This window comes from Symphodus melops, assembly GCF_947650265.1.
Source record: "Symphodus melops genome assembly, chromosome: 10".
Lineage (NCBI taxonomy): Eukaryota > Metazoa > Chordata > Actinopteri > Labriformes > Labridae > Symphodus > Symphodus melops.
In genome coordinates, this window is record NC_136700.1 from 6,404,079 (window position 1) to 6,419,987 (window position 15,909).

Below are 15,909 nucleotides of genomic sequence, written 5' to 3' on the forward strand. Positions count from 1 at the left end.
ATCATGGAAAAATGTGGTCCTTACTTTTTGTTTACGTATGAAAACTTAATCATAAAACTTTCGGCTTGTGATTAACATTTATTCTATGAGTTCAGCGTTTTTTTAAGCAACAAAACACCCTAAAGTTATAGAGGAAATGTAACCTTATACCAGCCCTTGTGTTTCCTTGATGCACACTTCATTTCGTCGTACTGAGAGTGAAGGAAGGCATAGGTTTTTTTTTCTTACATAGAAACCTATCATTAGTTACAGATAGGTTTCCAATGAGAGCACTAACAGTTTTTAACAGCAGATGCAAAAGAGCTATAGAAAAGTTTGTTTTTTAATTACCCAGTTCACAGCAAAGACCATACAATAAACCATTGTATCCCTGTTTTGCTGATGTGTTTTCTAAAAGGCACTGCTGTTAAGGCACTGAAGCACTTACAATTACTAAAAATTAAATGTAGACACTATCAGGTTTTCAAATTAAACTTTCCACACTTGCAATTTGTGATATGATAAGGCCTTTTTTTTTGTATCACCAAATAAAATATATCTATAAAAAAGGATTCACACTCAAGGACATCATTTTCAAATTAAAAGAGTACTTATTCTGTTAAGCTATTATTCAGACAAACATAAAAAGTTCACGCTGTGCTGTTATTTGCCAAATAGTCTACATGAAAGCAGTATCAGTACTGATTGTGCTTCTGTCTGCTCCTCACAAGTTCAATGATCAGATGGCAGGAAGAAACAGCTTCAGCCTTACATGTGTTAAATACCATCAGATAACAGATAATCAGAGAACCATAGAGGACCACTATTGTCCTGCATTGTGGGTTACTAGTCAAATTGGTCCGTGATGACTTTTATGCAACATTTTATGAAAGCTCTATATCTTCTCAGCCATAAATGGTATCATACAGACCAAGACAGCGAACAAGAAAATGAAAACATTCAAATTCAAAGTCCAATGTCAGAATATTTTTTCTATCAGCTCATTAGTTTACATAAAAACACTGCTCCACATGTAAATATTAAGTTAAGGCAACATAGCAAGGTACTTAGCTAAGACTGTTAAACACTGCTTCATGCTAACTCATATTTTAAATGTGTTTGTTGAACTATTTATCACATAGGGTTGTCTGCACTAATGAAGTAGTTGAACATTATTTGTTTTGGTTTTTTTGCGAGACTTAAGATGTTTGAAATCATTCTTCCATCTAACAATAAAGCTAGTTTTCAGCAATCAGCTTTGCCTTCTGATTAGTAGGCTGAGGACATGTAGAATTGGTTTAATTTGAACTGCGACTGAAGTGTTCAAAGGATATTTATTCTGATCATTGGCCAAATTGGCCAGCTGTACGATTTATTTCATAAGCTAAATGCTACACTAAGCTAACTAGCAAGTTGTAGCCTACCTTCCTTTTTTTAATTCCACATGTCTTTTAAATTTAAGACTTTTTACTTGAATTAGAGCAGTATGTTTTCTAATCTTCCACACCGAAACACATTTCCTGCTTTTCAAACATCTCTTAAACAAGGCTGCACCTGGTACAACCAAGCTTTGTTTTGGGTTTTTGTGTGTTTCCCGTTCTGTACCACAGAGCTCTTCATCGAGGAGAAGAAGTCAGTATGGAGCAGACGGCTGAAATGAATCAATATCATGATATTCATCGCAGTCATAATGACAAGAAGAAATGTGGCGCTGTCCAGCCAGGAGAAGTTGCTGACAATGTACCAGGTGAGGTAGAACTGGGCGCCCAGACGAAACGTGACATAGGTAAAGAGGTTGACAAATTTGTTGTAGAAGTACAGGGGGGAGGACTGAGCTTCCGCCAGCTTCAGCAACAGCCTCATGTGCAGAGTCACACTGTTGACCTCTACAAGGAGAGCGATCACAGCTCCGGCTACATACAGCTGTGTGTAGAGGGTGTACAGGAAGCAGGAGATCACCTGAGGAGGAGAGTGACAAAGGTGTTTATGTTGAACCGCTAACATCTTTTCACCATTACCTCTTTGTTTGCCCTTTATTTGCATTTTGCTATATCTGTCCTGCTCTACTGACCAGCTCTTTTTCATAATGCTTGATAATCCCAGTTAGATTTGCTGTGAGATATACTGTGAGTGCTCCAGACTCCTGACATAATATATACTGACGAGGAAATTATCAAGAGTTGACTCCACACAATAGGACTCCTTAGACTCAGATGGCTCACGTTGATGAAAGTTTCTACATCAGATGAATACTGCAGGAGACATGATTCAACATCACACTTGTGGTTCAGTGTCAGGCTCAAACATAACTGCCAGACACTTCCAAAGGCTCTGTATTTATTCAAAAGACTTTACCAATATCAGGGTCTTGCCACATTGACCCACGTAGATTTATCTATGGTTGCCAAGAACCCTGGAGCGAACAACAACTCTCTCCAGACATCCTTGCAGATATCAGGAGGAGCCGATGATTCTCCCAGCTGTCCTTGGTGTCTAGATAAAGCTGAGTTCTGACTGACATCAGCAACAGTGAATTATCTTTACACATTAACTGAGGAATTACAGAAATTCCATGACATATACTGCCTTCATATGCGTTCATAAACATAGTTATAATTAACCTTTATTCACATGTATTTATTTAGAATTTATTAGTGTTTATTTTATTTGTCAAAATGCCTCAGGATGTAAAAAGCAGATACTTCTTCAGGCTTCAGATGAACTTCAAGTTAGCTTTAAACAACTAGTCTGTGTGACATCATCAACAATCAAATCAAGCTAACCAGTCCTCTAATTATATAAACAGGGTTTTAAGTTCTTAAAAAAACAGACTTTATTCTAACTTGATTGGTTGTGAAGCTGTCTTACAAGTGCATGGTGGAGTACGATTTCCCATGATCCTCGTCCATGTCCTGTCAGGATATTATCAGCTGCATCATTCACAAAGTATCCTACAGAGGGAAGAGAAAAAGTAAATGTCTCTGTCACTGGTATGATGCCTACTGGGAAAATAAGCTGCATATGGATTTAGTTGCTGATAGTTGAACTATCCAGTCACTTAAACATGCATAGATCCAAGTAAAAATTCATGTTAATATTTAGTGTGTGGTCTTTTAATTCTCTCGTCCAAGACGTGGACTAGAAGTGAATAAGGTTTGAAATGTTATGTATTCTGTATTTAACTCAGACAGTACTTAAAAAAATCAAATGATTCAATTGCAGCACAGTGAGAGCACATGATGACGCAGAACCGTATTAGAGAAAAAATGTGCACCGATTTTAATAGTAAGCCTCTAAAAGTCCCCACCTCACTATAAACACAAATGGGGTCCATAACGTCATATTTTTGTTGTTAATGTCAAAGTTCTTACTCAGCCTTTGATCAAATTTTAGGTTTGTTGTGATTTTCACTCAGATTCTCTGTTAACTTTGCAAATACATGTTTCATGTCAAATATCAATACTTAAGTTTCTAGAGAATCAAAACTAGCACCTGAAGCAGTGGTGACACTGACACAGATGCTTTTGTTGTGGTGTTAAGAAGAGCTGATTCATGTCATCTAAGTGTCCTTTCTCAACAATGTTCAGCAAACGACATGGAAGTTGTTGACACAGTGAACCAGACAGGTGTGACCTCACAAACCATATAAAAGTTTGTATTCAAAGTTAGTGTGTTGGGTTAGTGTCACAGCCAACATACAAATTATTACAATAACATAAAATTAATCACAAAAAGTTAAACAACCCATTGAGGAAACAATCTCTTGAATTAATCAAAGGGATTATTATTCATACAGTAGTGCCAACAATATATTTTTTTTCCCTATACTGCAATCAGTTTAGTACCTGAACACTGTCATACAGGGCTAAAAAATAGTCTTGATCACTATGCTGATTATATTCTGGATTAAAAAAACAACAACAAAAAAAACCCCTTAAATCTTGAAAGTGTTATATACTGGACAAAAGGTGCTTCCCAAAGCCAAAGATGCCGTCCATGTCCAGCAATAGTTCGAAAAGGTTTACAGAGAAAATAGAGATAAAAGAGTACGGAAACATTGAAACAACAAAGCTTTTAGCATCAGTCAATTGGGGAACAAGGTTGGTACAATTACATAAAATTTAATTTATATATGTTTATATATGTCTATTGCAAATGGATGAACTTGTTTAAAGCTATGGAAGGAAATTAATGAGCTGCACGGTTGAAACACGTTTGTAATTATTAGTTGTTTTCAGCTCAGCTCTTATGTTGATGAATGACAAAGACGGGGAATAAAATCATTTATCACCAGTTCTGGCCTTCATATTGACTGAAAGCTACAGTTGTTTCTGTGAACATTAACAACTGGAAAGGTGGCATTTTTAGGCCCACCACAGGAGGGGGGAAGAGAAAATGCAGTAGAACAACGCTACCACATTTTTACTAACATGCATCAAACTAAAGCTGCAATGTCTTATTTAATTTATCTAGTTTCTCAAATATAAAGATCTAGTCATTTTCTCTGTCATGCAAATGTCAGAACTTTTAGCTTGGGAGTCTTTACAGAAAATTGAACTAACTTGGATTGTGAGAATTTGTATCTGTCACTTTTTATTGTTTCTAACATTTAAATAAAGTAAGGTCATTTACAGATTCATCAATAATCAACGTTTTTTGCAGTACCTTTTACGACTTCAGGCAGATCATCACACTGTCATAAAATTCACAGACAAAACCAAGCACATAATTGTTAAACGTACCAACATACCCATCTTTATTCACACCAAAACCTTCATTTGTAGTTTTAACTCTTTATCCTTAAATGTCACGGCGATGCACACACTGACCTGTTGAGATGCAGACAAGCAGGTAGGACAGAGGGGTGTGGTAAGAGTGGATGTTGCGCAACGTCTCGGGCCATACCAACACACTGGAGAGGGACACATGTTATGGATAGACAGGTCTGTATTCCCCTTACTCAGACAAACACTCACTCCTGGAGAGACAAGCCTGTCTAAGTGGAGAGATTAATATCAGGTGTTTCAAACCCCTAACTAATAGATAACCCTCCTTTAAGTAGTTGTAAAAGTTGGTACCATTATTCTCATTTTAATACTTTAAACTCCTTGTCTGTCTTTGGACCTAAAAAGATAAATGTCTACAATTGAGATGAGATGAGATTCAACTTTATTGTCATTACACATATACAAGTATAGTGCAACGAAATGAGGTTTGGCATCTCACCAGAAGTGCAAATAAGCAGAAAGTGCAAGAGTTCGTGCTAAATATGTACAGTGATTATAACATTTACAGATGTGGTTAAAGAAAGTGAATTATTAGGTATATATGGCTGGATGGATTATTGTTTCTTTGTTCTACAAACATAGGTTTTAAATTTGCATTATTCGTTAATTTTCTTTCTGCTCATTATCTAAAGGGGCACACCTGGAAAAGCAAAAAATGTCGGTGGCTCCTCCCTGTATAAACACTTCATAACTGAATTGTCGTTAATAAATGACCTGTAGTCCTTATGTGGTATGTAAAGAAGTGGTCGATTTTACATGTTTACTTGGCACTGCACAAAGTGTACAAAAAAAACAAACATCTTTTTTAAATGTTCAAAGATGACTCACAAGTTCATCCCCACCCAAAAAAACACTACATGCTTTCAAAAGGATCTTTCTGCAGCAGGTTTTTCTAGTTGGTCTGGAGGCTGGTGCTTGAGTAGCCTTGATTGTGGGCTCAAAGTGAGTTTGAAAACACAAACTCACAAGCACAAACGACAAGATCCATTTGTGACTTGTGCTATACAGTGGCATTTCCCTCCCCACTTATAAATGCCATTGTCACCCTTCACCATGCCTAAACATACCCTTCTGTTTCTGGCTGCCACAGACTGTCACTGCTGCAACACTAACACCCACAGACACAAAACACATCATGTGCACTGTGAATGGACAATGGTGATCCAGTGTAGCTGGACGGGCAGACTGAAGTTTTGATTGAGACTCACCAGGTCAGGGCCCATGTTCCAGTCAGCAGGGAGTGCACTATGGAGGCAGTGAGGTTCCTCCACTTCCAGGAGCTATGCTCTTTCTGCTTCACCACCTTGGGCACTGGCAGCCTTTGAAGCAACCGGTGGATCCCCCTGAAAAGTAGAGCGAATACCAGTACTGTCGGACCTGGGTGACTCTTCAGCATAGGGATCAGGGCATCCATCCTTCCTACCCAAGCTTTCCCTCTGTCTCTGGATGCGAGCTTTTTTCCGACAAAACTTCCCGCCTGTCTTGATCCCCTGTCAGTATCTCCTGGGCCCGGTGATGGACAGATATGCAGGGAATGTAAGGGGAGTGTTTCCACCACAGAAGGCTCCGGAGAAATGAGCCTCTCTTTTCATTTGTAAAAGTCTTCCCTCCGATGTTGTAGCTTTTCCCCCCTCAGGTTTCCAGCGTACCGAGCCCGAAGAAGAAGACTAAGTGGTGTTGGCATGAGCTGTTACAGGAATTCCCTACAAGTTTGTATTTACATTGCGCCTTGTCGTGTTGTTAGGCGCTCCCGCTCTCAGCCAGCCTGTCTAAGCAGAACTGGATGGGCGGTGCTGCTGCTTATGTTCCCTTTAACCAGAGAAACAAGGAGGGACAGAATATGGTCATGTTACGCAAATACCAAATCACATAGTGGGGATACTGAGAGGTGAATTTTGCTAAGCATGTTGTAAGACACTAGAACACGTTAAACAGCTGTATCACAATCATTTTCGGCAACAGGCGTCGCCTCCGTATGCGCTCAATTTTCTGTGTGTAAACGTTCCTTCTCGTGGCCTGGCCAATTTGATTTCAACATAAATTATCAAAACAACGTCTCACAAGTAATGTTTATAAATAGCTATCTTAAACCCTAGGCAAGTTCTATTGATTACTTATTAAATGCTGTGGAAGAAGTACGGATAAATATTACCAGTCCAATTAAATCAATTGATTCCCCTTTTTCAGCTAGTTCAAGCAGAAGTGGTTTATTAAACTCATAATTTAATCAAATTATCTCTTTTTACATGTTTTATATTCATTTTATGTTGTTTAGCTCCATTTTAAATGGAAAACTTAAAGCGACACTTTTCTATCACCTCTTTATATTTCATGTCTATCTTATTAAGATTTTATGCAAGATATTAAATATTTCCAATACTAGTTTGTATTCAGTGGCTTTAATTTCTTATACACGCTAACTCTCTTCTTTACCATCAAATTAAGCACAAATATGCTCATAAAAACAAGTCTGACACGAGTCTGCCCCCTGTGTTCAAAAAGACAACCTCACAGAATAAAAAGCTTCACTATAGTATAAGAAGAAACCATCAGATGGCAGCAAAACATTATGTGAAGAAGAAGGATGTCATTTAGACAGACTTTCAGCTCCTTGGTTCTTCCAGTTCTTTATCAAACTACTGGGGGGCAGCCCTCTTCAATAGTCAGCCACTCAGAGTATAATGTGTGGATGTGAAGTTTTCCTGTTTGTAATAAAGCTGCTATTTAAATTTAAAGCAATAGCCCTCAACCATGCTGTAGTACTGACTGAATATGATAACAAGTACTTTAGAGCAAGCATATTTCAGGAACAATTGAATATTGAAAATTTTCAATATTCATTTAATTCATGGTATCAATAACCTCCCACACATTAGGGCAACAAAATCATCAGTTACAACTTTATTAAGGTTGGACATCATTGTGGTTATGGTAAAAAATGTGTGCAATATTCTTTCTATGTGGCTTGTCTTTCAAAAAATCAAACAGATATAATTCAACTTAATAAACCATTTCATTCCTGTTTTGCTGTTGTGTTTTTTTAAAAGGCACTGCTGTTAAGGCACTGAAGCACCTACACATCGAAACTCTGTCCATGTCTGATGTAACTTTCTTGACAATGACTAAGGATTCACACTCAAGGACATCATTTTCAAATTAAAAGAGTACTTATTCTGTTAAGCTATTATTCAGACAAACATAAAAAGTTCACGCTGTGCTGTTATTTGCCAAATAGTCCACATGAAAGCAGTATCAGTACTGATTGTGCTTCTGTCTGCTCCTCACAAGTTCAATAATCGAACAAGAAAATGAAAACATTCAAATTCAAAGTCCAATGTCAGAATATTTTTTCTATCAGCTCATTAGTTTACATAAAAACACTGCTCCACATGTAAATATTAAGATAAGGCAACATAGCAAGGTACTTAGCTAAGACTGTTAAAACTGCTTCATGCTAACTCATATTTTAAATGTGTTTGTTGAACTATTTATCACATAGGGTTGTCTGCACTAATGAAGTAGTTGAACATTATTTGTTTTGGTTTTTTTGCGAGACTTAAGATGTTTGAAATCATTCTTGCATCTAAGGATAAAGCTAGTTTTCAGCAATTAGCTTTGCCTTCTGATTAGTAGGCTGAGGACATGTAGAATTGGTTTAATTTGAACTGCGACTGAAGTGTTCAAAGGATATTTATTCTGATCATTGGCCAAATTGGCCAGCTGTACGATTTATTTCATAAGCTAAATGCTAAGCTAACTAGCAAGTTGTAGCCTACCTTCCTTTTTTTTTAATTCCACCGGCATTCAAAACAGAATCAATCTTAAAAAAAAGTATATAATGAAGATTCATTTTCTCAGGTCACAAACTGATAATAAATTGTAAACATGCAATAAATGGTAATATTTAAGTTGATTCATGTCTTTTAAATTGAAGACTTTTTACTTGAATTAGAGCAGTATGTTTTGTAATCTTCCACACCAAAACACATTTCCTGCTTTTCAAACATCTCTTAAACCCAGCACTTAAACAAGGCTGCACCTGGTACAACCAAGCTTTGTTTTGGGGGTTTGTTCTTTGGTAGCGAGAACATGCAGACCTGCTGTCTTAAGACAATGTCAAATAAAGCTTAAGAAAGACAAAATGTGTAAACTCCCACCCCAAACACAATCATAAAATAGTTCTGTAAACTTTGTGGTCAATCAGTAAGGAACTTCCTGGAGTTGTTGTTGTGTTTCCCGTTCTGTACCACAGAGCTCTTCATCGAGGAGAAGAAGTCAGTATGGAGCAGACGGCTGAAATAAATCAATATCATGATATTCATCACAGTCATAGAGATAAGAAGAAATGTGGCGTTGTCCAGCCAGGAGAAGTTGCTGACAATGTACCAGGTGAGGTAGAACTGGGCGCCCAGACGAAACGTGACATAGGTAAAGAGGTTGACAAATTTGTTGTAGAAGTACAGGGGGGAGGACTGAGCTTCCGCCAGCTTCAGCAACAGCCTCATGTGCAGAGTCACACTGTTGACCTCTACAAAGAGAGCGATCACAGCTCCGGCTACATACAGCTGTGTGTAGAGGCTGTACAGGAAGCAGGAGATCACCTGAGGAGGAGAGTGACAAAGGTGTTTATGTTGAACAGCTAACATCCTTTCACCATTACCTCTTTGTTTGCCCTTTATTTGCATTTTGCTATATCTGTCCTGCTCTACTGACCAGCTCTTATTCCTAATGCTTGATAATCCCAGTTAGATTTGAATATGAAAGGATCACTTATACTGTGAGTGCTCCAGACTCCTGAAATAATATAAACTGCCTTCATATGTGTTCATGAACATAGTTATATTTATCCTTTATTCATATGTATTTATTTAGAATTTATTATTATAGTGATTTATTTTATGTGTCAAAATGCCTCAGGATGTAAAAAGCAGATACTTATTCAGGCTTCAGATGAACTTCAAGTTAGCTTTAAACAACAGTCTGTGTGACATCATCAACAATCAAATCAAGCTAACCAGTCCTCTAATTATATAAACAGGGTTTTAAGTTCTTAAAGAAAAAGACTTTCTTTCTAACTTGATTGAAAAGATGTTTTAGGAACATTTCATCTGTGATGGTATTTTTCATTACATGGTGAGGAATGTGGATTATCCAGACTCTCTGGGTCACTGTTTTAAAGAATAAAGGTTTGTCATTCTCACTAAAAGGTTTATAAATGTAAAGTCTGACCTAATAAGTGTGTACCAGTTGCTCAACTTTCAGCCTTGAAGTTTGTAAAATACTGAGGAAACTTGATGTTTAAGTAATTTCCTCCATAATGCTGATCAGTTATCACAAATCTGCTGGTTGATCTTATACTTAACAATGATCTTCTGCACATTGAAAACATGTAATCAATTCAACTAAGGATGCAAAAGAAGCTGTGTTAGTCCCCTGTTGTTATTCTAACTACAATGAATTGGTTCGTTTGACAAAAGTGTGATTAAAATCAAAACGTTTTCAGCAGAAATCAACAACATTATACTACACATGTTCAGCCTTAATGCACCTGTTTAACTTAGTGAATGTAAAGTTTTAGGTGACCCAGAAATGCAACAGGGACAACACACAAAAAAGCAAAAAAGGCCACAGGTTGTGAAGGTGTCTTACAAGTACATGGTGGAGTAGGAATTCCCATGATCCTCGTCCATGTCCTGTCAGGATAATATCAGCTGCATCATTCACAAAGTATCCTACAGAGGGAAGAGAAAATGTAAATGTCTCTGTCACTGGTATGATGCCTACTGGGAAAATAAGCTGCATATGGATTTAGTTGCTGATAGTTGAACTATCCAGTCACTTAAACATGCATAGATCCAAGTAAAAATTCATGTTAATATTTAGTGTGTGGTCTTTTAATTCACTCGTCCAAGAAGTGGACTAGAAGTGAATAAGGTTTGAAATGTTATGTATTCTGTATTTAACTCAGACAATACTTAAAAAAATAAATGATTCAATTGCAGCACAGTGAGAGCACATGATGACGCAGAACCGTATTAGAGAAAAAATGTGCACCGATTTTAATAGTAAGCCTCTAAAAGTCCCCACCTCACTATAAACACAAATGGGGTCCATAACATCATATTTTTGTTGTTAATGTCAAAGTTCTTACTCAGCTTGTGATCAAATTTTAGATTTGTTGTGATTTTCACTCAGATTCTCTGTTAACTTTGCAAATACATGTTTCATGTCAAATCTCAATACTATTAACTATACTAATACTAATATTTCTAGAGAATCAAAACTAGCACCTGAAGCAGTGGTGACACTGACACAGACGCTTTTGATGTGGTGTTAAGAAGAGCTGATTCATGTCATCTAAGTGTCCTTTCTCAACAATGTTCAGCAAACGACTATGGAAGTTGTTGACACAGTGAACCAGACAGGTGTGACCTCACAAACCAGATAAAAGTTTCTATTCAAAGTTAGTGTGTTGGGTTAGTGTCACAGCCAACATACAAATTATTACAATAACATAGAATTAATCAGAAAAAGTTAAACAACCCTTTGAGGAAACAATCTCTTGAATGAATTAAAGGCATTATTTTTTATACAGTAGTGCCAACGTTAAAAAAAAAATTACCTGAACACTGCCATACAGGGTTAAAAATACAATTACATTAATATTGATCAATATGCTGATTATATTCTGGATTTGAAAAAAAAACAAAAAAAAACCTTAAATCTTTAAAGTGTTATATACTGGAAAAAAGGTGCTTCCCAAAGCCAAAGATGCCGTCCATGAACGTCTTGTTCTATCCACAAATATATCCAGCTTAGGTGATGAGTTAATTTTCACGAAGGAAATCTTAAGTCATTACAGAATCAATAAGTCTTCACAGCTTTGGTGTCATCATTTGTTTTTGGGTTTATGCTAGCTAGCAGATCAACTCTAATGTCTATTATTTACCCATGACAAAGCAAGATTTCCTGTGTCTTAGATTAATAATCAGAGAATAATTGAGCATATTTAAATTTAAGGTTCCTTTTTTATCATTTTCAAAAGATGCTCACTTAGCAATTCCTCTGTAAGATTCCTTCAGCTGGAAACATTGAATTGACTGAGAGTCTTTTCGTGTGCCTCTGTATGAGTGGCATGCTGTGGCTGCTGTGAGACACACAACAAGTCACTGTGTTTAAGAGCATGGACTCCAGTATGTGGTTGGCCTCAGTGGACCTCATAGCTTTGCGGTTGTTAGGGCAGATCTCCACAGATTTGTGTCTTCATGGTAACATTAAGATATACATAAGACCTAACTACCAGCTCAAAAGACCACAGTCTTTAGTGGATTGTCTTTGGTGTCCATAGTGATTTAGAGGAAACACCCATTTGTTCAGGTGAGAGGGGCGGATCTAAAGGTTGTTTCTGTGAAAATTAATAACTGGAAAGGTGGCATTTTTAGGCCCCCTACAGGAGGGGGGAAGAGAAAATGCTGTCACTCGAGAACAACGCTACCACATGTTTACTAACGTGCATCAAACTGAAGCTGCAATGTCTTATTTTAGAAAAATTCAAAGCACTTTGTTTTTCCGGCTTCTCAAATACAAAGATCTTGTCATTTTCTCTGTCATGCAAAATGTCAAAACTTGGGAGTCTTTGCAGAAACTAGAACTTACTTGCGTTGTAAGAATTTGAATCTGTCACTTTTCATTGTTTCTAACATTTAAATAAAGTAAGGTCAATTCATCAATAATAAATATATATGAATATAAACCAAGCACATAAATGTTAAATATACCAACATACCCATCTTTATTCACACCAAAACCTTCATTTGTAGTTTTAACTCTTTATCCTTAAAGGTCACGGCGATGCACACACTGACCTGTTGAGATGCAGACAAGCAGGTAGGACAGAGGGGTGTGGAAAGAGTGGATGTTGCGCAACGTCTCGGGCCAAACCAACACACTGGAGAGGGACACATATTATGGATAGACAGGTCTGTATTCCCCTTACTCAGACAAACACTCACTCCTGGAGAGACAAGCCTGTCTAAGTGGAGAGATTAATATCAGGCGTTTCAAACCCCTAACTAATAGATAACCCTCCTTTAAGTAGTTGTAAAAGTTGGTACCATTATTCTCATTTTAATCAATCATTTAAACTCCTTGTCTGTCTTTGGACCTAAAAAGATAAATGTCTACAATTCTTTGTTCTACAAACATGTACATATTTCTAAATTTGCATTATTCTTTTCTTTCTGCTCATTATCTAAAGGGGCACACCTGGAAAAGCAAAAAATGTCTGTGGCTCCTCCCTGTATAAACACTTCATAACTGAATTGTTTTTAATAAATGACCTGTAGTCCTTATGTGGTATGTAAAGAAGTGGACGATTTTACATGTTTACTTGGTGCTGCACAAAGTGTGCAAAAATGTATTTCTTTCTCTTTTTTTTTTTATCTTAACAGAAGATGTTAATCTGTACTTATTTTATATTGTCACAGATTACATGCAGCAATCGTTATTTGATGGTGCAGACAGTTGAGTGACCTTGCTTCTAATTTTTTAATCTTCAAAGATGACTCACAAGCTCATCCCCTCCCCCAAAAATAGTTTCCCACTATACATTCAAAAGGATCTTTCTGCAGCAGGTTTTTCTAGTTGGTCTGGAGGCTGGTGCTTGAGTAGCCCTGATTGTGGGCTCAAAGTGAGTTTGAAAACACTGTAACACAAACTCACACGCACAAACGACAAGATCCATTTGTGACTTGTGCTATACAGTGGCATTTCCCTCCCCACTTATAAATGCCATTGTCTCCCCCGTCCTTCACCCTGCCTAAATATACCCTTGTATTTCTGGCTGCCACAGACTGTCACTGCTGCAACACTAACACCCACAGACACAAAACACATCATGTGCACTGTGAATGGACAATGGTGATCCAGTGTAGCTGGACGGGCAGACAGATGTTTTGATTGAGACTCACCAGGTCAGGGCCCATGTTCCAGTCAGCAGGGAGTGCACTATGGAGACAGAGAGGTTCCTCCACTTCCAGGAGCTATGCTCTTTCTGCTTCACCACCTTGGGCACTGGCAGCATTTGAAGCAACCGGTGGATCCCCCTGAAAAGTAGAGCGAACACCAGTACTGTCGGACCTGGGTGACTCTTCAGCATAGGGATCAGAGCATCCATCCTCCCAACCCAAGCTTTCCCTCTGTCTCTGGACGCGAGCTTTTTTCCGACAAAACTTCCCGCCTGTCTTGATCCCCTGTCAGTATCTCCTGGGCCCGGTGATGGACAGATATGCAGGGAATGTAAGGGGAGTGTTTCCACCACAGAAGGCTCCGGAGAAATGAGCCTCTCTTTTCATTTGTAAAAGTCTTCCCTCCGACGCTGTAGCTTTTTCCCCCTCAGGTTTCCAGCGTACCGAGCCCGAAGATGAAGGATTGTAGGGAATTCCTGTAACAGCTCATGCCAAACTCACTTAGTTTGTCTTCACATTGCGTCTTGTCGTGTTGTTATGCGCTCCCGCTCTCAGCACAGCCTGTCTGAGCAGAACAAGGAGGGGAGATGGGTGGAGGGTGCTGCTGCTCATGTTCCTTTTAACCAGAGAAACAAGGAGGGGCAGAATATGGTCATGTTACGCAAATACCAAATCACATAGTGGGGATACTGAGAGGTGAATTTTGCTAAGCATGTTGTAAGACACTAGAACACGTTAAACAGCTGTATCACAATCATTTTCGGCAACAGGCGTCGCCTCCTTATGAGCGCAATTTACTGTGCGTAAACGTTCCTTCTCGTGGCCTGGCCAATTTAATTTCAACATAAATGATCAAAACAACGTCTCACAAGTAATGTTTATAAATAGCTATCTTAAACCCTAGGCGAGTTCTATTGATTACTTATTAAATGCTGTGGAAGAAGTACAGATAAATAATACAAGTCCAAATAAATCAATTGATTCCCCTTTTCCAGCTAGTTCAAGCCGAAATTGTTTATTAAACTCGTGATTTAATCAAATTATCCTTTTTACATGTTTTATATTTATTTTATGTTGTGTAGCGTAATTGTAAATGGAAAACTTAAAGCGAAGTGTCCTTTGGGCCCCCACACCCCTCAGGTCCCTGGGCTTGTAGTCTATCATGAACGTTTTAAGGGTTCTTGACCTCAATGCTTAGTATGTGCAGAAACATTATATAAAGATTTGATTGATAATATTACTTATACATCTACTTATCTTTGTTATGATTACACTATAATTCTGCAGCCCAACAGTGAAGCCCCTCTTCTCTGTCTTTCCAAATAAACACTATGTGTCTCTCATTCTTCACAGCTTCTCAGCTCTCTGTAGAGGGCTGAGAAAAACTCAATGCTTAGACCCTCCACACCTTAAACACATTAGCACCACCTGCACCACAGATGTCTGTGTAAAACATGAGCCCACAAGTGAGGAGTCTAACTCTATTTAATGAGCAAAACGTTTTTTCCTAAAGACTATTAACATTTTTCTATCACCTCTTCATATTTCATATCTTATTCAGATTTTATGCAAGCTATTAATTATTTCCAATACTAGTTTGTATTCAGTGTCTTTAATTTCTTATACACGCTAACTCTCTTCTTTACCATCAAATGAAGCACAAATATGCTCATAAAAAACACAAGTCTGACACGAGTCTGCCCCCTGTGTTCAAAAAGACAACCTCACAGAATAAAAAGTTTCACTATAAGAAGAAACCATCAGATGGCAGCAAAACATTATGTGAAGATGAAGGATGTCGTTTAGACAGACTTTCAGCTCCTTGGTTCTTCCAGTTCTTTATGAAACCACTGGGGGGCAGCCCTCTTCAATAGTCAGCCACTCAGAGTATAATGTGTGGATGTGAAGTTTTCCTGTTTGTAATAAAGCATAATGCATATTTCAGGAAGAATATGTATTTAAATTATTAATGAATTTGTTCCCTACTTGTTGTTTACGTATGAAAACTTAATCATAAAACTTTCGGCTTGTGATTAACATTTATTCTATGAGTTCATCAGGGTTTTTTTTTAGCAACAAAACACCCTAAAGTTAAAGAGGAAATATAACCTTATACCAGCCCTTGTGTTTCATTGATGCACACTTCATTTCGTCGTACTGAGAGAAGAATTTTAACT

General features: G+C 37.7%; 2 protein-coding genes across 2 annotated transcripts; both read right to left on the reverse strand.

Annotated features, from left to right (window-relative positions):
- Window positions 1-1,506: 1,506 nt before the first annotated feature.
- Window positions 1,507-6,399, reverse strand: LOC306830983 (TLC domain-containing protein 1-like; the record flags this gene model as incomplete). The annotated part of the gene is made up of 4 exons (XM_079354787.1): window positions 5,975-6,399; window positions 4,809-4,891; window positions 2,848-2,930; window positions 1,507-1,938 (listed from the first exon to the last, which is right to left on the reverse strand). Exons 1-4 carry the CDS (start codon window positions 6,178-6,180, stop codon window positions 1,507-1,509), a joined length of 804 nt encoding a protein of 267 aa, XP_079210913.1. The 5' UTR covers window positions 6,181-6,399.
- A 1,213-nt stretch (window positions 6,400-7,612) lies between these two features.
- Window positions 7,613-14,317, reverse strand: LOC306830984 (TLC domain-containing protein 1-like). Its single transcript, XM_079354788.1, has 4 exons — window positions 13,736-14,317; window positions 12,632-12,714; window positions 10,416-10,498; window positions 7,613-9,367 (listed from the first exon to the last, which is right to left on the reverse strand). Exons 1-4 carry the CDS (start codon window positions 13,939-13,941, stop codon window positions 8,963-8,965), a joined length of 777 nt encoding a protein of 258 aa, XP_079210914.1. The 5' UTR covers window positions 13,942-14,317; the 3' UTR covers window positions 7,613-8,962.
- Window positions 14,318-15,909: the final 1,592 nt, after the last annotated feature.